This window comes from Petaurus breviceps, unplaced genomic scaffold (genome assembly GCF_028583685.1).
Source record: "Petaurus breviceps papuanus isolate PSGF00001 unplaced genomic scaffold, PetGlider_PUasm1.0 90459, whole genome shotgun sequence".
NCBI lineage: Eukaryota > Metazoa > Chordata > Mammalia > Diprotodontia > Petauridae > Petaurus > Petaurus breviceps.
Window position 1 is genome coordinate 2824509 of NW_027187259.1, and position 23008 is coordinate 2847516.

General features: G+C 43.2%; 1 protein-coding gene across 1 annotated transcript; it reads right to left on the reverse strand.

Annotated features, from left to right (window-relative positions):
- Positions 1-2025: 2025 nt before the first annotated feature.
- Positions 2026-12586, reverse strand: LOC138141726 (non-histone chromosomal protein HMG-14A-like). Its single transcript, XM_069062556.1, has 6 exons — positions 12334-12586; positions 10581-10610; positions 7751-7780; positions 7382-7435; positions 4564-4695; positions 2026-2687 (listed from the first exon to the last, which is right to left on the reverse strand). Exons 1-6 carry the CDS (start codon positions 12346-12348, stop codon positions 2640-2642), a joined length of 309 nt encoding a protein of 102 aa, XP_068918657.1. The 5' UTR covers positions 12349-12586; the 3' UTR covers positions 2026-2639.
- Between the last annotated feature and the right edge of the window lie 10422 nt (positions 12587-23008).

The window sequence follows — 23008 nt, forward strand, 5'->3', positions numbered from 1 at the left end:
TGATGCATTGTCTCCCCTCTTCATGTACTTGCCCAAACTGGCCCCCACTAGCCCATCTCAGCCTCTCAAAAACTTTGTCTTCCTTCAAGGTTTACCGTGTTTTCCCAATAATAAGACCTATCCCGAAAATAAGCCCTCCCCTTACTGTGTAAGATTCCTCTAAGATAAGCCCTCCCCAAAAAATAAGCCCTCTGGTGTTTTTCTGTCCAAAAAAATTAATAAGACAGTGTCTTATTATCGGGGAAACACGGTATATGCCACTAGCTCCATGAAAGCTTCTCAGATTCCCCCCACCCCAGTTTTTCCTGCCCCCCTCCGTCCTCAATTTAATTTGCACTTGACTAATCTTTATACCTGTTGTATTCCCCTAGTATAATGGAAATCCTTTGAGGGCAAGACTTGTCTGCTTTGTGTGCACCCTGCACTAAGTAACCACTCAATGACGTACACATGCGAGGTTCTCTTATGGTAGAAGGTTATCGTTGCTCAGAATTGGGCTTCCCCGTCTTATTTTGCTGATTCACTAACTCAGGGTTTCTTAATCTGGGAGACAGGGACTTTTAGAAAATATATTTTGATAACTATTTCAATATATTCTGTTTCATTTGTAAAACTCTGTATTTTATGCATTTACAAACATAATTCTGAGGAAGCCTAGGCTTCACCAGATGGACTGCCCAAGGGGCCCTTCCAAGTATTAAGGGACTTTTTGATCTCCATTTATTATTGGAACTCAAAGCTATCACTGCTGCAAATTTTAGTTACAGTTTGTCTTAATATCACCTGACCAAAATCTGTCCCATAGGATATGAAAATTCACTCAGAACCTTAAACATACCTTGGATAAGAAGCCAGAGGAAGAATCTTAACTTCTCTGACTCCTTAACAACATGTAAAACTCCCCCCCCCCCCGGCCTATTTGTGAACCCTCAAAATGTAGTTTAATCTGTAACCTGACTTAGTTTACATATAGAGTTTGTTAGATGAAGTTTGTTTCCTTAGTGGATGTAGGATGTATGAGATTATGACTCTAAATTTGTTCAATTTTTATGATATCGAAGGAAGTATGAGGCCTAAGAGGAATGTACAGTAGTGTAATATGTAAAAGAATTTTTTTTCTGATGTAATTTTGCTTCTAAGAACAATTGTCAGAGTCCTAATTGGGATTCAGATTTTCTTTGAGACCTGAACCTATGCTTGAGCATCATAATAAAGCCTTGGTTTTGACCTCTGTAATTCCTATGTTGTGGTAAATATGTCTTTAGCAGCAACTCACGACCATGTGAACTCAGAGGAGAGATTTCTCCCCTCTCAGAGGAGGCAAAAAAGTGAAGAATTCATGGGCAAGCTAAAGATCTACTTGAATTTCTCATGGTGGCTTGGAGGTTATCCCTGGTTCTGTAAGGCAATGCTAGCCCATTACTTGGCCTGTTAGGTCCCTGCAAATTGGAAAGGGCCTTGAGTATGGACCCGACCATGAACTATGAGTCTGTTACATGGGAACCAGCTTAAGTTTAGAGAGGCTCACCAGCAGGTTGGATGCGGGTTATGAATTTTTCAGCTCCCATAATTCTCAAAGATCATCTATTCAAAGTTACAAGGGAGTCACAGCCAGCTTCACTATAGGGAGGGCCCACACCAACAAAATGATAGATTTTTGAAGTATGCAACGTGAACTAAATGAGCTAACTAGTTATAATTTCTTTAAATGACACTTAAAAATCTATTTTAACAGTAAACTCGTGGACCTATAAGGCTATGTATAACTAGAAAAAGAGGCGGGCCAGTTGTATATTAAGAGCCGTCATTGGACGATTCAGCCATTACAGTAGTATCCATGAAGCAGTGAAACATGTAGAGGGGGAGGAGGGCAGATCCTCCTCCAGGCAGGACATGGACAAGAGTCATACACAAAGAGAAGGCATGGATGGGTAGTAATCGGCGCTAGAATTCAGATGCACCGAAGTAAGAAATTTAACATTCTGCCAATTCTACTTTTGGAATAAATGCAATGAATCACAAACATATTTTGAGGAGTCTTTTTATTTTATTAAGATAAATCCAGCAAAATTTCTAATAGTGGCTACACATACAATCAACCTGCCCTTCTGAAATAAACATTTGTATTTTGTTTAAAAACATGATTACATTTTACTTTCTTTCAAAAACTAATATTAAAGTTATATTTGGGAAAGATATTTCCAACTCTTAGAATTTCATGAAAATAGCTCACCTTCTTTATAAAATCAACCCACAGACACCCTGGACTAGCCGATGCAAGAACTTCCTTTTTGGGACCTTCCCACTTCACTGAATCAAACATGTACCAGGGCCAAAGAAAAATCCAAAGGACGGAAAGGATAGCTTACACAAAGAAGGGACACAGTGACAAAAGTCAGAAGCTACCACCACTTATTCTTCCCATAGATCAAACTATTACAATCACAAAATGCAGAGACAGTGATATCTTGTTGGTGACATCATACTCAAGCGACCAAGATGGAGACGTTCCAGAATTAACTTCATGCTAAAAAAAACCTGCATTTAGAAAATAGTTGATAAAAATATTCCTCTGTGTTAACAATACAGGATGGAGGTACAGATACCAAACTGATGGAGACATAGGGCAGTGTTACACATTACTCAGACTTGGTTGCTTTCTCCTCAGATTCTTCCACAGCTGGCACCTAATTGTAATGGGACAAAGAAAATATCTTACTTGTAAGCTTCATAACATTTTCCCCAAATATTTACATCCAACCTTACCTTGTCTGGTGGAAGATATGAGATTCATTTCTCTCTAGCAAGGGTAGGCAAACCACCTGTTTAGTATGAGCTAGGAATGCTAGCTAAGAATGATTTTTACATTTTCAAATAACCATTCTTATCTGGTGAACAAGTATGTTTGGCTTGGTAATTTGCAAGACCCTGGCTGTAGGGGAAAAATCACATGCAGAAATCACCAGCCTCAGACAAAAAGCTGAATCTGAATGACAATAAAATTACAACTTGTATTCAGACCGTGGGCTTACAGAACAAACTCTTGGACTTCTTACCAAGTTGGAAAGGATTGGACTGTTCTCTCAGTGACAATTATACAAAGAACAGCCAAAGTGCAGAGTCACCAGGTTGGCCTTAGAGGAAAGAACCTTCTGGCCTAAAATTCTCAATGACCATCTTAAAGATCAAAGTTCTGTTCTGGGTAGAGAGATATACTTGAACTCGGGAAGACTCAGTTTGTACCCCAATTTAGTTATTTACTAGCTGTGTGACCTCAGGCAAGTCACTTAACCTGTAAAGTGGGCATAGTATTAATTGCACCTACCTTACAGGGTTGTTGATGTAAAGTGTTCTTCAAACCTTAAAGTGCTAGATAAATGTGTTATTACCATATTAAATCATTGGGGATTAAAATCTGTGTTGATGTAAGGAGTACCCAGAAAAATAAAATCATTGATCCTCTGAGAGAGAGAGAGAGAGAGAGAGAGTGTGTGTGTGTGTGTGTGTGTGTGTGTGTGTGAATATTTGCATATAAAACACTATATGGTGGATGAAGAGAGGGATAGCTTGGGAGTCAGGAAGACCTGGGTTTAAATCTAGCCTCTGACACATACACTTCGCCTTTCAAGTGTCCTATTCAACTCCTGAAGACTATAACCTATGGAGAAGCTGCCAGTCAGAATTGATGAAGGGAGTTTTCACACCAGGTAATTCCCCACATCAATGAAATCACAAGTCTAGATACACAAAAAAAGGACAAGAAAATTCATTCCCATGGCCCCTTTTTAGTTACAAAGATAAAGAAATACATAGGCAATATAACTGGGATGCCAGAGACTCATGTTGTATAACAAGGTCATTTACAAATTCCAATCTCATTAAAATAGCAGTCAGCATATTTTCAAAACCAATTTTGTATTCATCTGTATATTGATATGCATAGAAAATAGACAAGCACATTTGGAGGAATCCAACAAAATCCATGAGCGGTAGCTGTTGTTCAATGTGCAATGTGAGGTTCTTAAGGTTGAACTCATATCTGATGGATTTGGTTGTTGGGGTGTGGTGGGCAAAAACAAACAAACAAACAAATAAATAAATGACTGCCTGTTCTAAAAAAGTACCTGCTAAAAGTTCCATCAACATAGAGTGTAACAAAAGGTGATAATTTTGTCAACAGCACCAATTTATAGATGAAGAAACTATAGTCTAGATCGAGCAAGTCACTTGCCCAAGTTCACAAAGTGGCAGGATAAATACCATGATATGTCACTTGCTTCAGGGTACGGCAATTCTAGCTTTTTCTTCCCCTCTCCATCTAAATTTCCACTTTTCATTCCTTCCCCAATAAGATTAAACAATAGAATCAACACTCATATCGATCCTTGGAGATGAAACTTACAAAAGACAGAAGAAGAGTAGTAGAATGGTAGACTGGGAGTCAAGGTTAGAAGAGACGGATCTCTAAGATCCCTTCAACTCAGATTTTGTGACTTTTTTAGGTATAATCATCATTAAACTTTCTATATTACACATTTATTCTAAAATAACATTAAAAGATACCTCGTTAGTTTGGGTCTCTCCATTTTCAGAGTGGTTTTCTTCTTTCACTTCCTCCTGCATGGTTTCGACTTTGACTTTGGCTGCCCCCTTCTTGCCTTTGACTTCCTTTTTATCATTTGCTATGTTCATTTTCTGTCCAGTAACACACAGGGACAGATATTTAATATGCAACTCCCTGTTAATGTACACTCTAAACAATAAACACTTGTGTTTGATGGCTCCTCTTTATTCCCTTGTTTCCAAAATATAGATGTTATCTAAGGGTCAGCTCTGTGTCCTCTTTTATTTTCTTTTTAATTAATTCTTTTTTTTTGCCTTTTTGGAGGGCAATTGGGGTTGAGTAACTTGCCCAAGGTTACATGGCTAGTTTGTGTGTGTGTGTGTGTGTGTGTGTGTGTGTGTGTGTGTGTGTTAAGTGTCTGAGGCTGGAACCGAACTAGGATCCTCCTGACTCTAGGGCCAGCGCTTTACACTGCGCCACCTAGCCACCCCAATTTTCTTATTTTTAACAATCATTTTATCTTTTCTACCTTCCATTCTCCTCCCTCTGCCCCTAATTTAACAATGACAAAAAAAAGAAAAACTATAACCATTGTAATAAATAGGCATAGTCAAGAAAAGCAAATTCCCACATTGGCCATGCCAAAAAAGTCTTGATTTTCTTTCTGTACTCTCTCCCTGAGATATTTTCCCCAATCAGACTTTTTAGCTATTTGCAACTGCCTGCTGGATATCTCTGCCTCGAACTCAATCTATCCCTCTTCTTGAGACAGCTTCCCTCTCAAACCATATTCCCCTTCTCCTAACTTCCCTATTTCTGTTAATAGCATCATATCTTCCTGAATATTGAGCATAATCTTCCCTTTATTTTACTTCTCCCTTCCCAACATTTAACCAGTTGACCAAGTCCAAATCCCTCTTGTACTTGTCTCTTTCCTTCCTTTCCCCCGCTCCCACTTTAGTTTAGGCTCTCCTTGCCTCTTGCCCACACTACTGCAGTAACAGCCTAATTATGTATCATTTCTTCACTCTATTGCGAGATAAATTTTCCTAAAGTGTATCTGTGGTTCGGTTACTCCTCTGTTTAAAAGCCTTCAACTGGTCCCCACTGCTCACTGAATAAAGTCCAAATCAGTAGCCTGGAATTAAAGGCTCACCATACTATGGCCCCAAGCTACCTTTCTTGCTACTTCTCGCTTCTCCCCCAAAAGTACAGATCTTACAGCCAACCTGTGCTACCCACCATTATCTAAATATGTCTCATACTTTCCTGTCTCTATGCCTTTGCTCACATTATTCCCTTCACCTGAACTGCTTTTCCTCTCTCTGTCTGTCCCCTCTGACCACGGCAAGTTCTCTCTTCTGTGAACATTGCTACCACATTCTTTGTACCTGTATCATGACACTTACCGTGTCATGCCATGCCTAGCAGTTATTGTGCATGAGCTTATTCCCCCTTCTAGACCGTAACTTCCTTGAGAGTGGGTATTCTGTCTTACTAATCTCTGCATCCCAATGCTTAAAGCATAGTGGGTACTTCATACATATGTTGAATTGAATGTAAGTGATCAATTTTCAGCAAAATTGCAAGAGTTCTCAGTCTCTCTGGAAACTTATAGAAAATTGGAGGAAAAATCAGCCTCTGATGTCATAATTCCCAGAGCTCTTTTGAGCTTGGGGAGCACAGGTGCGCAGTATTAAAAAGAAATGAGTTCAGATGGTAGCCTTGGGAGTGGGGCCACCTCAGGCTTTGTGCCACCCCTGGCAAAAAAGAATACGTGCCAAGGAATGCAGGAGTTATGGAAAAGCTCTTTCTGGGTACATGAGCAATGTCAAAAACACAAAGGTGACCAAAAGCCGTATTTTTCCAGCTTACCTCATCATCCGAAACACAAGAGTGCTGAGAGCTGCTGAGGCTGGTATGCTGTGTTTTTTCATGATATCAAAACAGCTGGTTCAAAAGGGAAAACTTAAACCAAGAAAACCAGATGTTTCTATCTGTACAACATCAAATAACCAGCTAACTTGATTTGTTTTTTCTTCCACTGAATTAACCAGTTGTTTCAATGAATAGATCAAACCACTTGGTGTTTTGGTCTCTTATAAAGGCAGTACCTGTCATCTTGAAAGTGTATCCTTTGCCATGAGACTCTAAGTCAATTGGTGAAATGCTGACAGTAATAGTTTTGTGTGTGATAGATATTTGTGTTTATAAAAAATCAACCAGTCAAGTACTGGTTTCCCAAACTTGCTCTTGGGAAGTAGACCAATGTGCCAAATATTTCAGTCACATTCCTTCTTGGAAATTAAAAGCAACATCTTTTAAACAAGGATCTCAGAGTACCTTTTAGGTATGGATCTACTAATCTTCAAAATATCCCTGGGAGTAAGGCAAGTATTCAACCTGACCCAGTACCTATTTCTACACTGGCATTAAGCACATCACCCAAGTGCCCATGTAGAATGTCCATTGGTGTTTTGGCTCTTTTCCTTCTTTTTCCTCCTCGGTATGGCCTCAGTGTTCCAATACACTGCCAAAGGCATGAACACGATCACTTAATGGGTCTTTTCCAACTTCCATTTGTATCTGTCTCCTCAAAAAGGTCAATGTGTTATTTTAAAGTGCCAAAACACAGTGAACACAAAAGGAAATAGGGAGGAAGGAATTGCTTTTATCCAAGGGGCTTATACTTGAACATAGTGTAGAAGAAGAAAGTACATTTTTACAAAAAAAAAGTCAAATTACCCATGTTTTTCTTATAATGTATTTTGAGAGAGAAGCATCTTTCTCTTTGGAGATTCGAAATTCAGTACTTACCTTTGGGGCTGCTGCCTTTTTGGTTTTGGGCTCATATTTAGGAGGAACAGGCTTCTGTACAAGCACACATATACACATATACATACATACACACACACACACACAAAAAACCAGAGGTCAGAGAAATGTAGAAACAAATCTGTCACTGCAAAAGGATGATTCACAAACAAGGGAATCCAACTGTTCCACCAACTGGAATGTATATACTTAAAACACAAGTGAAACGATAGATTTCCCAAGTGGTGGTGTTTTCTTATAATTTCCCAAGTAAGCCCAACACTAAATGTGATAGTCTCATTTGTTTGGTTTGTTAAAAACGGCACATCACAAAAGAGGCTGTTATCACCAGAGAAAACAGGCAATACTTACAGCAGATAATCTAGGTGACCGTCTCTTTGGCTATAAAACAAAAAAAAATGTTTTAATTAAAGGAAAACCTATACCAAGTGAGAATTACTCATATTGATGGGAAATGTGACAGATCGGAGGTTGCTTCAGGAGAAAGTGGGGTCAGGTGTGGGTTGACCAAGATGCTCTTTTAAGTCCATTCTGATGCTGAGATTCTATGGTATCCCAAATAAACCACGGACTCGGGACTTTAAAAATATGAGGACAGTTACAATCGAGATTTCCCCTACCACCTGTGGCCTGACAATCGTGCAGTCTCCCAGATGGAAGATATCTGACACGAGTTAGTAAGAATCCCTCCCTATGAAATGCCTCCAACAAGTGGCCATTTAGCATTCTCTTGGTCACTTCAAGTGAATGGGAACTCCTTCCCTCCCAAAGCAGCCCATTTTCCTTTTGATCAGCTCGAATTATTAGGAAGTTTTTCTTCATATCAAGGTTAAATTTGCCTCTTTGCAGCTTTCTCCCCCCACCTCACCCCCAATATTCCTAGGTCTGTCCTTTGGAACCAGTGAGAGCAAGGTGAATCCTTCTGGCCTGATAGCTATTTTCAGATACTTCAAAATAGCTATTTTAATTTTGACTTCTTAAAGCTAAATAACCCCAGTTTCTTTAATCAGTTTTTATATGGGTTTTTTTTATATGGGATTTTCTTGAGGCTCATCATGACCATAAGCAATAGCCTCTGGGTGCTCTCTAATATATCAATGCCTTTTGCAAAATGCAGAACCTACAAGTGAAGGCCATACTTCAGATCTGGTCTTGCCAGAGCAGAGGACAGTGAGGCTATCACCTGCCTATATGCTACTGTTCTCTTAATCCAGTCTAGGATGGCATCAGATTTCCTAGCTACTATAACTGATGATTCACATTGAGCTTCAGATAAATGAAATTCCTTCAATTTTTTTCCACCAAAGTAGCGTGCCTTCCCCATCCTGCATTTGGAAGGTGAATTTTTTTCAACCCAAGAGTAAGATTTTACGTTTATCTCTATTCAAATTCATCTGGTCAGATTCAGCTTCAAATTCTGGCCCGTCAAGATTTTTTTGAACACTGACTGTCATTCAGCTATTCTTAAAGCTTTTTGAGTCATTTGCGAAGTTGACAAACATGCCTTTTTCTGACTTTATTCAATACACTGATTAAAATGTTAACTAATCCGAGACTAAGTGGAGGCCTTTTGGACACTTCTTGAGCCCTCCCTCTGAGCTGACATTAACTAACCGATGAGTACCCTTTGAGTCTGGTCCTTCGTCCAATTCTGAATCTGCCTAACTCTATCCCCTAGCCACAGTATCACCATCTTGTTCACAAGGCTAGTGTGAGATACTTTGCTGAAATCTACACTCTACAGCATTCAGAGTCGGAAATGAGTTCAATTTGGCATGACACTTTAATAATCTGGAAATGATACTAATTACCTCATAATTGCTGGTTTAAATTAGCACCACAATTAGCAACAAACAGCCCCCCCTTGATGTAAAAAACATGTTCTTTTCATATCTTAATATGGCAGCTCAATAAAGTTCCAAAGTGCCATGCAATTTGAAGGCTTTAATGCCAGGTATATTTTCTAAGAAATCTTATTGTTACACTGTTAGCTGGCTCGTAATATAATAGTTCTCTAATTTTGGAGATGTGGGTTTTCCCACCTACAGTGAAGATGTCGATCCATCCTTTCCTAATCCTGTGTGACTTGTGTCTCCATCGGCTCCCAAATTCACCACTTGACATCCACCCCATATTCTAGGAGGGGCCTTTCTCACATTCTCTTGACATTGTGTGGATGTAAGTAGAAAGTCTTGGCTGTCCCGTGACTCTCTTTCAGCTGTCCGAGGGATAACTGATGGACAGTTAGCTACTATTAGTCAGTTATGCTATATTAAGAACAATTGGTGGGGGCGGCCAGGTGGCTCAGCAAGTAAGAGCCCCGGCCCTAGTGTCAGGATGACCTGGGGATCAAATCTGGGCTCCGATACTCAGCACCACACCCAGAAATGGCTGGCCGTGTAACCTTGAGCAACTTAACCCCGATTGCTTTAAAAAAAAAAAAAAAGAACAATTGGTGGTCATTTGGCCCATGTAACGTGGTTATGCCAACAGCCAGTTAAATACCTCTGGCTAGGATCCAAGACTCTCTCCACTCTATTTCTACTCTACCTTTACAGCCTTATGGCTTATTACTCCCTTCTTCATAATCTACACTTTAACAAACTGAACAATTTTCTGCCTGCCTTCCCATGCCTTCCTAAACATTCCTGGACCTCTCAGGCCTCTTTACCTTTATATCCTTGGCATGTCCTCTTTCCTCCTCTTCCTCTGTTGAATTCCTATCCATTCTTTAAAGCACAGCTCAGTGCCACCACACACCCTTACTCCACTTGCAAATTGTCAACACCGCTGCCTGCCTGTGAAGTGTGACCCATCTACCTCCTCCCCATCAGCTTCAGTATGTCCCCTCAGATCTGACTTTTGTTTTTGCCATCTCTACCTTTTCCCTTTTCTCCCCTCCACTTCCCAGAATGCCAAGTTGTTGTGCAACAACAATTCTGGAACATTAGCCAACCTAGATGATAATACCTCATATTAACACTACTATCTGTGTATTACACTTATGTTGGTAGGTATCACCTTCCCCTCCTAGACTGGGGGCTCTTGTGGCTTGGGGCAGGGCTCCTCTCTGAGCTAAGCTGTGTATCTCCTCCACTATCTCCTGCTTAATGCCCTTCAGAAATATGTGTTGTGTGTATGAATTAAGCTTTTTCTTAAAGTAAATACAAAACAAACTCACCTCCTCCTTTACCTGTCCTTCAACGGCTGCCTGTAAAGAGAAAGAGAGAGAGGCAGCATCAGAAAATGATCCCTGCCCAGTCTCACGGGAAGCTAAGGAAAATGATGTACCCATTGGTACTTGGGGTCTAGCCCAAAGACTAGACTTCCCTGAAGCAATGCTGAATGCAGCACAGTCGGCTGATGTGCAGGCATGCAACATGACTCCAGAACCAACTCTAGAACTTTTTCTGGCCAGATCAATCTCGTCTCTTTGCTCCCCAGTTAAAATAAGCCATTTCTTGAAACCTTTCTTAGGACACACTTCTCATGCACTTACTTGAAGCTCGGCGATGTCCGAGCCAAAAACCGGGCGGGGGGCGAGGGAGGGAGAGAAGAGAAGGAAAGGGCAGTGTTATGCGCTTTTTTGGCAGGAAGCTCCTTCCTTCCCCCTCTCTCAAGGTGCGTCTGCAACTGAGCCTGAGGGGTCCCGCTCCCCCAGCCCTACCTTCACCTCCAAGTCCGGCGCCAAAGAACTACAAGTCCCACAAAGCCTCGGGAAAAAAGCCCCTCGGTTCTAACGTCAGTGCGTCACCAAGCCAGACGTCGGGCAATTTAAAAACTTCCCGCCAGATTACCTACAACTACCTGGTTGTAGTCAGCTTCGGCTCAAGGATGGCTAGCCTTCCTTGAAAGTGACCCCCCGAGGATTCTGCCGCCGGCGGCTGGGGCTGGCGGGGTTAGATATGCAGGATTATGCCCACCCCCACGCCGCCCCATCTACTCTCACAGCCTCGGGACCCCGAGGGATCTCGGCCCTGGCACGGGGGGCAAAAGGGTTTGGGGAGGGGGCGATTAGCCAACATTCCATGCCCTCATTCCCGGGGCACCCAGATTCCAGCCTGGGGCGCGCCGGCCGCTTCCGGAACAGATCTCAGGTCTCCCCTCGGAGTCGAGCCGAGGAATTACCCTTGCAAGAGTTTAGGAGAGCCAGTTGGCAAGAAACTAAGGGATCTTGCAGAACGGACTCTCCCAAACCGTTGCAATAGCTTTCCCCGGTCTTCCCCTCCTCCCCATTCCCTTGACTCCTTTTAGGTGGTCTCTGAGAGCACCTGAACTTCCGAGGAGACCCGGAGATGGCTCGGCTCTCCCTCCGAAGTTCCTAATTATGGCTGTGAATCTCTCCCTGCTCAAGGACAGTTGCAAAATCGGCGCCGCCTAATGGCCCAGAATTACCACTGCACAGCCATCTGGCACGACCAGAAGTGGAGGAGGGAGGGGAAAAAAAGGGAGAACAAAGGCAAATACTAGAGAAAGACGCCGCGATCGCTCTCCAAATCTTCCTCCTGGAGGATCCGGCTGCCTGCCTGAGGAAAGCCCAAGACCGAGGGAGGGGGCTAGTGCCTGGCAGGGCGGCTGGTGGGAACCCCGGCTCGCCAATGGGGGTGCGCAGGGGAGGAGGCAGCGGCGCTATGGCTGTAATGAAGCCAGCATGGAGACCCCGCTCCCGCTGCCCGGAGTCTGGCAAACCGAGCCGTCCGAAGTGAAATGCGAGGCTCACACACAGGCTTCCCCCGAACCGGGCTCCAGCCCCAGCCCCAACCCCGAGCCCGAGCCCCGATCTCTTTTCGCCTTCCCTTCCTCTGCCTTCTCCAGTTCAGCACATGCACCAAAGCTGCCTGGCAGCCTCTAAGCGCAGAAACATCGCCGGATGCCCGGGATCGAATAGACAGGCGGGCGGCTAATAACACTCCCCACTCTTCCCTTGCACTTACCTTTCTTTTGGGCATAGTTGCACCTCTGAATTAGTAGCTTGCAATTGCAAGGGAGAAATAAAGAGCTAAAGCTAGCCGCGGTTGGCTGCTTGCGAGGCGGCAGACTTTTCAGTGAACTAATTGCAGCTGGACCTGCACCTCCAAAAATTAAAAGCCCTTTTTATTGCAAACACTCAAATACACCAAGACGCAACCAAACTGCATGAATGGGAGCCACGGTGGGAATGACAAGCGGGCCGGCCAATGCTGTAAGTAGGCCGGCCAGGGGGCGGGGCCCGGATACGTGCGGGCTGCTCTCCTACGCGGGGCGCGCTGGCCGCTCGCTCGGAGCCTGGGGACTGAGTCGGCGTAAAGTGCTGGAGGGATACGCTTGGCGGGAGGGAGTGGGAGAGGGATGGACGTGCTGCCCTGGGGACATTCTAGGCAATTGGGAACCGCCCCCGCCTCTCTCCAGCTGGCCCTGGCACCCGGGCAAAGGTGGCAGCGCCCCCCAGGTGGACGGGAATGAATGGTCACAGGGCCTCGCCCCTTCCCTCCCGCCACTCGGCCTCGACTTCCCCCTTATGCAGAATTGGGGTCCCTGAACGTGGTCGCGATGGGGAAGGGGTCAAGAGTCTTGGCCGGGGCTGGGGGTGGGGGGGCACCTGCGAAAGCCCGTTGTCCCGGCGGGGCTCCCCGTGGGGCTAACGGGCCTGATTCCCAAGGGAGTGGCCCCCCGCTCCCGTCCCTGGGCAGCAGCCAGGACGGAGACTTCGTGCTGGCTGTGCCCTGGACTGGAGTGGGCGGCTGAGGGGCTGCGGTTGAGGCCGACTTCTGTCACTCTCCACCTGTATGACCTTGGACAAGCTCCCCTGCACCTCGCACCTCCCACTCCGCACCCAGGCAAATGGAGGGTTTCGACTAGTTAGCATCTCCTGGCCCTTCGAGCCACAGCATTCTCTGTTCTCAGGCCCTTTACACTTTAAGTAGATATTCTATGTTCTAATATCGTCCTCCGCCCTACCTTCCCCTCGGAGACACTCCTCCCCCAGCCGCCCCTCTCCCGCCACCCTTCCCCCCCCTCCCCCCCCCCCCCCCCAGCCCTGACGTTCTACCTTCCTAACCCCATCCTGCTCGGATATCTCTGATCTCCGAAACCTTCCCTCCCTGCCACGTTGTTTTCAGGTCCCTCTCTGTGCTGCCATTCTTTGTTCTCAGGTTCCTTCTAACCTTGACATTCTCTGTCCTCGGGTCTCTTCCGACACTGACATTCTTTGGGTTTAGTCCCTTCCAGCTCTGCCGTTCTGTGCTTTCTACCTCCCCAGACCCCACCCAGCCTGGATGTTCTGCTTCTCAGGTCCCTTCCAGCCCTGCCACTCTTTGGCCATAGGTCCTTTCCACCCTTAGCGTTCCATTCGAAGGTTCTCTCCATTTCGAGCATTCTCTATTCTAAAGTTTCTTCCAGCTTCAACACTTTTTCTTCCAAGGACCCTTTGAGTTCTGGTGTTTTGCACAGCCCCTTCCAGCTTGGCCATTCTGTGTTCTCAGGTCTCTTCCAACGTTCTCTGTTCTCCAGCCCCTTCCAACTCTAACATTCTATGTTTGAAAGACCCTTCCAGCTCAGATGTTCTATGATCAGAGGACTATTCTAGCTAGCTCTAGCATTTTCTGTTCTAAGTCCCTTTCCAGCCCTGACATTCTTTATTCTGATGCTTTCTAGCCCCAACATTTGTTGTTTTCAGTTCCTTTCCAACTATAATATTTTTTTCTCATATCCCACTCAGCCCTGACACTCTCTCTTCTCATGCATGTACCTTTCCTTCTATATCATGCTGTGCTCTAAGTTCCCTTCCAAACCTGACATTCTTTACTAGAAGGTCCCTTTCGGCTCTCACATCCTATTTTCAAAGGACCCTCCCAACCCTGACATTGGATCTCTCCCAGCTCAGATGTTCCACCTTCCAAGGCCCTATGCATTGTAGACATTCTCTCTTTTTGGGTCCCATTCAACTTTGATGTTCTTTGTTCTGAAATCTCTTCCAACTCTGATTTTCTCTGTTCTCTGTTCTTTGACATCCCATGAGTCTATGAGCCTAGTTTCTGTGTTGTACCTAACTTATTGTGGGACCTGGAGCAAAGATATGGCTGTCATTCTCTGGACCTCTCTTCATTTGTTAAAAGAAAGGGTTTGAACTAGATTAATCTAACAGCCATTTATATCAAATCACGCACTATGTACAGAGTCACTCTGCTCAGTTCTGGGGTACAGAGAGGAAAATGAAACAGACCCTGCCTTCATTCTCTTAACCCCCTTCTAAGGTCCCTGCCCTTTCTGCAATTCTCCAGAGAAATTCAAGACAATCCTTACATTGGAATGGCTTCAGGATAGAGTCTATCGATAAGCCATGGTATTGAGCTACCTGAAGCTTGCTCTGAACAGCCATATAGCTCCCCTTTAGGAGGATTGAAGGGGCAGCCTATAACCTTGACTACAGAAGAAACAAGCTTCTCCTGTAAATCAAATCTGCTTTGCTTGGGGCTCAGCTGCCTTCTGAATCTGATCCCTGGGACAACATGGGGGTAGAAATGGAAGAAGAATTAGGAAATTAGAGGTAGTTAAGTAACAGAGCAGATAGAATGCTGAATTTCAAGTAAGGAAAACCTGAATTAAAATTTGGCTTTAGACATTTATTAGCTGTGTGACCATGGGTAAGTCACTTGATCTCTGTCAGCCTCAGTTTCTTCATCTGTACAATGAGGCTATTAATAGCATCTTCCCCCCAGAGTTGGTGTGCATATAAAATGAGATATTTTTAAAGTTCTTGGTAAAACGTAAAGCACTATATAAATGCTAGCTATTACTATTTTTATCTTCTAGAATAATGGTGGGAAGAAGGACAGAACCTTGGCCCCAACCAACCAACAAGCACCTATTATGTCTGGGACACTGTGCTGGGCACTGGGGCTACTTAGAAGAGCTTAAATTCTAGAGGGGGGACACTGCATATTCCCAGGTAAGTATAGGTTGTATACAAAATAAATACACGGTGATGGGGCGGGGGGGATGTTACTAACAATTGAGGGAATCGAGCATTCTCTTGAGCAATGAGGGCAACTGGGGATTCCCAGATGTAGAAGTGAGGAGAGAGAGTCTCCTAGGGGGTGAGAGGGAGGATATGTCTATGCAAAGACTTGGAAGGAGAAGATGGAATGTCCCCTATGGGAAACAAGAAATAAGATAGTTTGACTAGACCACAGGAGTGCCTCACCTTTTTTTGTGTCACAAAGTCTGTGGGAAGTCAATCTGGTGAAGCCTATGGACCCCTTCTCAGAATAATTAAGAAAATAAAATACAAAGGAAACCAATGATATTGAAATAAAGATGTATTTTTTTTTTTGCATTGAAGTTTATGGACCCCCTGAAATCTACCCATGGACCCACGGACCTAGGTTAAGAATCCCTGGGCTAGAGATAAAGTGTGTGTGCACACATGTGTGTTTAGTGGGAGTGTATAATCAGTGTGGAAAGAGACTGGAGGTAAATTGTGAAGGGAGCACTGCCTTGAGCTGGATGACCTGGGTTCAAGTCTTAACCCTGTTACTTATTATCTATGTGACATCAGGCAAGTCACTTAACCTCTTTGGGTCTCACCTGTTAAATGTTAAATTAAATGCCTGATGAAGTAAGTGCCTTCTAGCTCTAGATCTACTGTGTTTCCCCGATAATAAGACCTATCCCGAAAATAAGCCCTCCTCTTACTGTGTAAGATTCCTCTAAAATAAGCCCTCCCCCGAAAATAAGCCCTATTGAGATTGCTACTGTAGTGAAGGTGATCCCCTGCGCTACATGCTACATTATGGTACCCTCTGTATGCACCGTCCCCCCCCCCCCGGGTGAAACGCACGCCGCGCTCCGAGCTGCATCCAATCAGAGCTGCAGCAGTGAGCGTGTCATCCTGTTCTTCCCCAGTGATTTGCTTGCTGGCGCCATTGAGAGCAGTGCCGTGGAGGAGAGCTGAGGCAGGACAACATAAGCCCTCCCCTGAAAATAAGCCCTCTGGTGTTTTTCTTTCCAAAAAAAAAAATAATAAGACAGTGTCTTATTATCGGGGAAACACGGTATGATCCTATGATTAGAAAGCATTATGGATTTGGAGTTAAAAGGACCTGAGTTCAAATCCTGATTCTGCCACTAAGTGCTTGTGTGATCTTCAGAAAATCTCAGGTCTCAAGCTCCTCCTCTTTAAAATGAGAAGATCAAAGAGCCATTTCTCAATGGATAAGTTGTTAAGATAAGAATAAACAAAGAGTTCATAAAAGAAGAATCCCATAGTATTAACAACCAAATGAAAGATCCTTCTAAAGCACTAAAAATAAGAGTAGTACAAATCAAAATAACTCTGAGGTTTCACCTCACATCCATAAAATTGGCAAAGATGGCAAAAGATAGAAATATCAGTGTTGTAGGGGCTGCAGAAACATAGCTACATGAATACATTGTTGATGGAACTAGGAATTGGTCCAATTATTCTGGAAAGCAGTTTGAGATTATGTGAAACCAAAGTCCAAACCCTTTCATTCAGAGATTCTACTGCTAGGCATATTTCCCAAGGTAGTAAATGACAGAATGAATGGTCCCATGTATACTAAAATATTAATAGTAGCACTTTTTCTGGTAGCAAAAATTTGGTGGGGGGGGGGTGTAAGGTGGCAATTGATTGGAGAATGGCTGAACAAATTGTACATGAATGTAATTGAAGGTGAATGTGCATAAGAGCTGATGAATATGAAGACTTCAGAGAAGTATAGGAAGACTTATGTTTGCTGATCCAGAGTGAAGTGAGCAGAACCAGAAAATAGCATACACATTGACTACAACAATATTAATCGAAAGAACAGAAAACTAAAATGGAATGCTATGTAATTGTGAAGACTTTAAACTTGGTTGCAGAGAGGAGACAAAAAAACCACACCTCCTTCCCTCTTTCCTCCTTTGAGGTAGGAGACAGTTCTTTCTACTCCAAGAAGCTTTTCCTGTTGCCACCATGCTTAATTCCTTTTTTTCTGTGAGATTACTGGTCATTGACATTGTGTATATTTTGCATGTGTTTATATGTATGCTGTTTCTCCATTATATCCTCAGTGCTTAGCATAGTGCCTGGCTTATTGACAGACTGACTATGGGCTGCGTACTGTGTTAGATTCGGTTGATATATTGGTTTATTTTGTCCATATGACTTTCTTTTTTCTCTTTCTTTTTAATTCTTTGTTATTCATTCATTTCACTGGGCAAGGGAGGCAGGATGCACAGGTGTATGTATGTGTGTGTGTGTGTGTGTGTGTGTATAGAAATAAGGGTGGTGTGGGATAACAAAGTATAATAATACAAATTGAAAAATAATTAAAAATTAAACAAAGGGGCTGGAGAGTACCATGACCAGACCTACATTTTAGGAATATCTAATGAAAGAAAGAATAGAGAGTAGAAAGGTTGAATGCATGGAGAACAATAAGGAAGCCATTGCAATAGTTCAGATGAGAGGTAATGAGGACTGGGTTGATTGTGATGTGAGTAGAGAGAAAGGGACAGGCATGAGAGATGCTGAAGAGGTAGAATCAACCACCAATGGTCCACAGATTGGCTCTGGGGGAGTGAGTAGGAGGAAGAGCCAAATTGGACTCTCAGGTGGCAAACCAGGGTGACTATTAGAATGACGAGGAAATAAGGAGGGAGAGGTGATTGGAGGGAAAGAGATCTGTTTTCAGTATGTTGAACTGGAGATACCTATGGAACACCCAAGTGGAGCTGCCCAGCAAGCAGCTGGAGTTGTAGGGCTGACGCTCAGGAGAGAGATGGGGACCCACAGTCCATCATCCTACATGCTTTGCATCAACTACTGGAAAAGCTAATTGTGTTGAAAAGACTTCCAGCTTCACTCCAGTAGCTCAGAAATAGGATTCCTTATCAGTTCGGAGAAATGCCTGTGACCACTACAGAATAGCAGACTTCATGCTATATTCATTACCATCCTGTCCAGCTAAAAGAGGCCTAATCAAGCCCCCTAGATACGTGACTGTTCTTCCCCAGCCCAGTGATTTCCTGTGTATCAACATTATGGGATAAAACAGATTAGGGTAAAACCTGCTTACTGCAACCAAACCTCTTTTCTTGCCTCCCACTTCCTATCAGCTCCCCCCTTCTCCGTCTCCCAAGAATATTAGACTTCACTGCTCTGAATTTTAAATTGAGAGCATCTATTTCATTCAAACACAAACACAAGCACACACACAAAGTAGGACCAATTCCAGGAGATAAATCTGTGCATAGGTATTTAAACCAGTATTCCATACCCCTTTTTTTTGTTTTTTTCTCCCTTATGGTGAAGACCATATTGCTTGGGGCCAATATACCCATAATTTAGTATGTGGATTTAATTTTTTTAAATGGAAGGAGTAGAGAAGATCTGAGCAAAACACTGGACTCAGAGTTGGGCTTAGTTAAAATAGGTGAAGAACAGGAAGAGCCTTGAAGCATCTTGTTCATTCATTCATTCATCTGTCTATCCATTCATTAATACTTGAGAGCCAGTGTGTGGTACAGTGTTAGGAACACAGAATTACAAGGCAGAAAATCTGAGTTCAAATCCAAGTCTGCTGTTTACTAGCTTTGTCTTTTAGCCTCTTTTGCCTTCAGAGTCCTCACTTGTAAACCAGCAGTAACCATACTTGGAGCAAATACCTTATAAGGTTTTTAGCGAAGAAAATGTTCTGCAAATCCAAAAGTGCTGGGGGGGGGGAATGAGTTGTTATTAATAGTAGATTTTTGTCAAGCTTTCCCCCTTCTCTCCTTCATTCTTCATGGCAACTAGGTGTTTATTGTGTTACATGTTGAGTCTCATAAAAGCAGTCTCCAGTGGACTGTGATGCACACAGGATACAATTCCTTCTCAATGGCACCTTGTTTTGAAGCAGCACAACTAATACATTCCCTAGAAACACTGACGCAGATCACCTTCTGGAGCGATTACTATGCCTATCCCCAGACATTGTTGTAGAATGAGTGTTTCAACCTGAACTATTTGGGGCCCACATTTTCTGTTGTGTGTGCTGAGTTCTGTGGCCCTACTGAGGACTTCATTTTTGTCACTGTAGCTTCATTTTGTATGTGACTTCATAGACATCCTTCCATGAAAAAATACATGGTGGTCAGGTGCCTATTGTGGGCAAAGCATTCTGATCCGTGTTCCGTGGAATATGGGGGTATAAAACTACATTTTGCCTTCAAATAACCCACAGTCCCCTAGCAAATACACACATACACATATGTGTGTGAATGTGTATGTAGATATGTGTATATATGTATATAAGTATGCATATGTGTATAGATGGATGCATAGATTGCCAACCCAAGGCAATATGTGACATCTCGTTGGGGGGCACAAATTCCAGCTCTGCCACTTCATATTCCTCAGTTTTCTCAGCTGTTAAAGGAGGAAATTGGACTAGATAATCTCAAAGGCCCCTTTAAGCTCTAATAGGCTATGATCATACACTAGTAACAGTAGTGACTATTTAGTTAGTGCTTTAAGCTCCAAAGCATTTTCCTAATGTGCTCTCGTTTAATCTTCACACCATGACTGTCTTCAGATATTGTAGGAGTGCAAAGGAGGGAGAGTCTGGGGAGATGACCACCTTCACAACCAAATTCAGGAGATTCCTTGTGTGCATAGGGAGCAAGAAGAGGTCACTGTAGTTTCTGAGCTTTCCTACACAGTAGCCATGTGAAGGAAGATTGCTGTTCAGTCATTTTTCAATCATGTCTGACTCTCTGGGACCCCATTTGGGGTGTTCTTGGCAAAGAGACTGGAGCGGTTTGCCATCTCTTTCTCCAGCTCATTTTACAGATGAGGAAACTGGCAAACAGGATGAAGTGATTTGTCCAGGGTAGCTGAGCCCAGATTTGAACCCAGGAAGGTGAGTCTTCCTTACTCCAAGTGCCTGCTCTCTAACCACTGCACCACCTAGTTGCCCTGCTACTCACCCCCACCCCCAACTCTATCAACTATATTCTTTCTAGGGGATCTGATTTTCCCAGTCAGTAAAGATCTTTTCCTCACTGATAATGTGCCCCCCACCCCCAAAAGCCCTTTGTTTACATGCTCTGATGGCCTTATCCTGTATTCTAGTTCTCTGTCTCTCAGCAATGTCCTACTTTGAGGCCTCCAAGACTACACTCGTGAAGCCTGAGCTCTTGAAGGACTTTCCAAACTGGGTAGGCTTTCAGTTGGGCGTACCAATCAATCAGTCAGTCAGTCAAGTATTTATTAAGCGCTTACTATGGATCAGACACCATGTTAGATGCTGGGGACATAAGTAAAAAGAATGAATCAATTCCCACTCTCATTCTTATGGGAAAGACAAAAGGACCTAGAAAATACATGCAGCATAAAGTTAATAAACACATCTGTGTGCGTACATGTCTCTACATCTACAAAGCTGTTAAATGTAAGTTAGTTTGGGAAGAAGGGCACTAACACTTGAGGAGAATCAGGAAAGGCTTCAAGCAGAAGACGGTTCCTGAGATGCATCTTTAAGATGTAATTTGTAAATTGCATGTAAAGCCCTCAAGGACCATAGGAATTCTCTGATCCTGAGGTTAGGAAGGAGTACATGCAAACCATGGAGGATGGTGGATGAAAAGGCCTACGGGGAGGAGATGGAAGGCCATGGATGGGAGCAGCAAGTACGTCAGCTTACCTGTGGCATAGTCAGTCTGAAAAGGGAGATGAGCTGGAGTGTGAAGAGCTTTCAAAGCTACATGGAGAAGTCGATATTTTATTCTAGAGTTAGTGGAATAAGAGTCAAGTGATCAGGTCTGAGTTTAAGGAAAATTCCTTTGAAAGCAGCGTGTGGGGTGGGCTGGAGGAAGGAGAGACTAGAGAGAGGCAGGGAGACCAAGTAGGAAGCTGTCTACATAAACTAGGGGAGAGTTGAGGAAGGCTTAAACTAAGGTGGTAGCTGCAGGAGTGGAGGGGAGGGGTCAGATGGGAGCCATGTTGAGAAGGAAAAAATGGTAACATTTGGCAAGGGATTGGCTCTGTGAGATGAGGGCAAGGAAAGAGTCCAGGATAACGCCCTGTTGTGATTATGAGTCCTAGACACTGGAAGGATACAGATAGATGCCTTCCATGGCAATAAGCAAACTTGGAAGAAGGGAGGGTTCAAGGGAAAGATCATGAGATTGCTTTTAGATGTGTTCAGTTTCTGATGTTTCTAGTACGTGCAATTCAAAATATTTAATAAGTAATTGGGGATAGAGAATTGAAGCCCAGGATAGAGAATGCAGTTAGATGCATAGATATGGGAGTTATCTGCATAGAGATTATAGTTAATCCCATGGAAACTGATGAAGTTACCAGGAGAGAGGATAGAGAACAGGAGTTCTTAGCTTTTTGCGTGTCATAGACCCCATTGACAGTCTGGTAAAGGCCTCTGTTCCCCTTCTCACAATAATTTGGTTAAATTAAAAAATATATATATTCTTTATTTTTATCATTCTTGTCTTTTTAAATTGAGTTCCAAATTTTCTCCCTCCCACCCTTCCCCCACCCACTGAGAAGGGAAGCAAAATGATATCAATTAATTATACATGTGAAATCATGCAAAACGTTTCCATATTAGCTATATCACAAAAAAGCAACACAAAAGGAAGAAAGTAAGAAAACTGGAATTCAGTTTGCACTCAGAGTTCATCAGTTCTCTCTCTTTGGAGGTGGATAGCCTTTTTTCATCATGACTTTTTGGGAATTGTCTTGGATCCTTGTCTTGATCAAAGCAGCCAAGTGCATCACAGTTGATCACCATTACAGCATTGCTGTTACTGTACACAATGATCTCCCAGTTCTTCTCACTTCACTTTGTATCAGTTCGTATAGCTTTTGCCACGTTTTTTTTTTCTGAAGCTACCCCCCTTGTCATTTCTTACAGCACAATAGTATTCCATCACAATCATATGCTACAACTTGTTCAGCCATTCCCCAGTTGATGAGCATCTCCTCAAATTCCAATTTTTTGCCACCACAAAAAGAGCTGCTATAAATATTTTTATACATATAAGTCCTTTTCCTTTTCCTTTGATCCCTTTGGGGTACAGACCTAGTAGTGGTACTGCTGGGTCACAGTTTTATAGCCCTTTGGGCATAGTTCCAAATTTCTCTCCAGAATGATTGGATCAATTCACAAATCCACTGACAGTTTATTAGTATACCTATTTTCCCTTAACCCCTCCAGCATTTGTCATTTCTTATAAGCATGAGGTAGTACCTAGAGTTGTTTTAATTTGTATTTCTCTAATCAGTGGTGGGGCAGCTGGGTAGAGTGGATAGAGTGTTGGACCTAGAGTCAGGAAGACTTCTCTTCCTGAATTCAAACTTGACCTCAGACACTTATTAGCTGTGTGGCTCTGGGCAAGTCACTTAACTTTGTTTGCCTCAGTTCCTCATCTGTGAAATGGACTGGAGAAGAAAATGGCAAACCCCTCCAGTATCGTTGCCAAGAAAACCCCAAATGAGGTCATGAAGAGTCTGATAGATAGTCTGAAGATAGACATGACTAAAGATGACTGACCAACAACAATAATCAATAGTGACCTAGAACATTTTTATATGTCTAGAGATAGCTTAGCAGTTAGAACCCA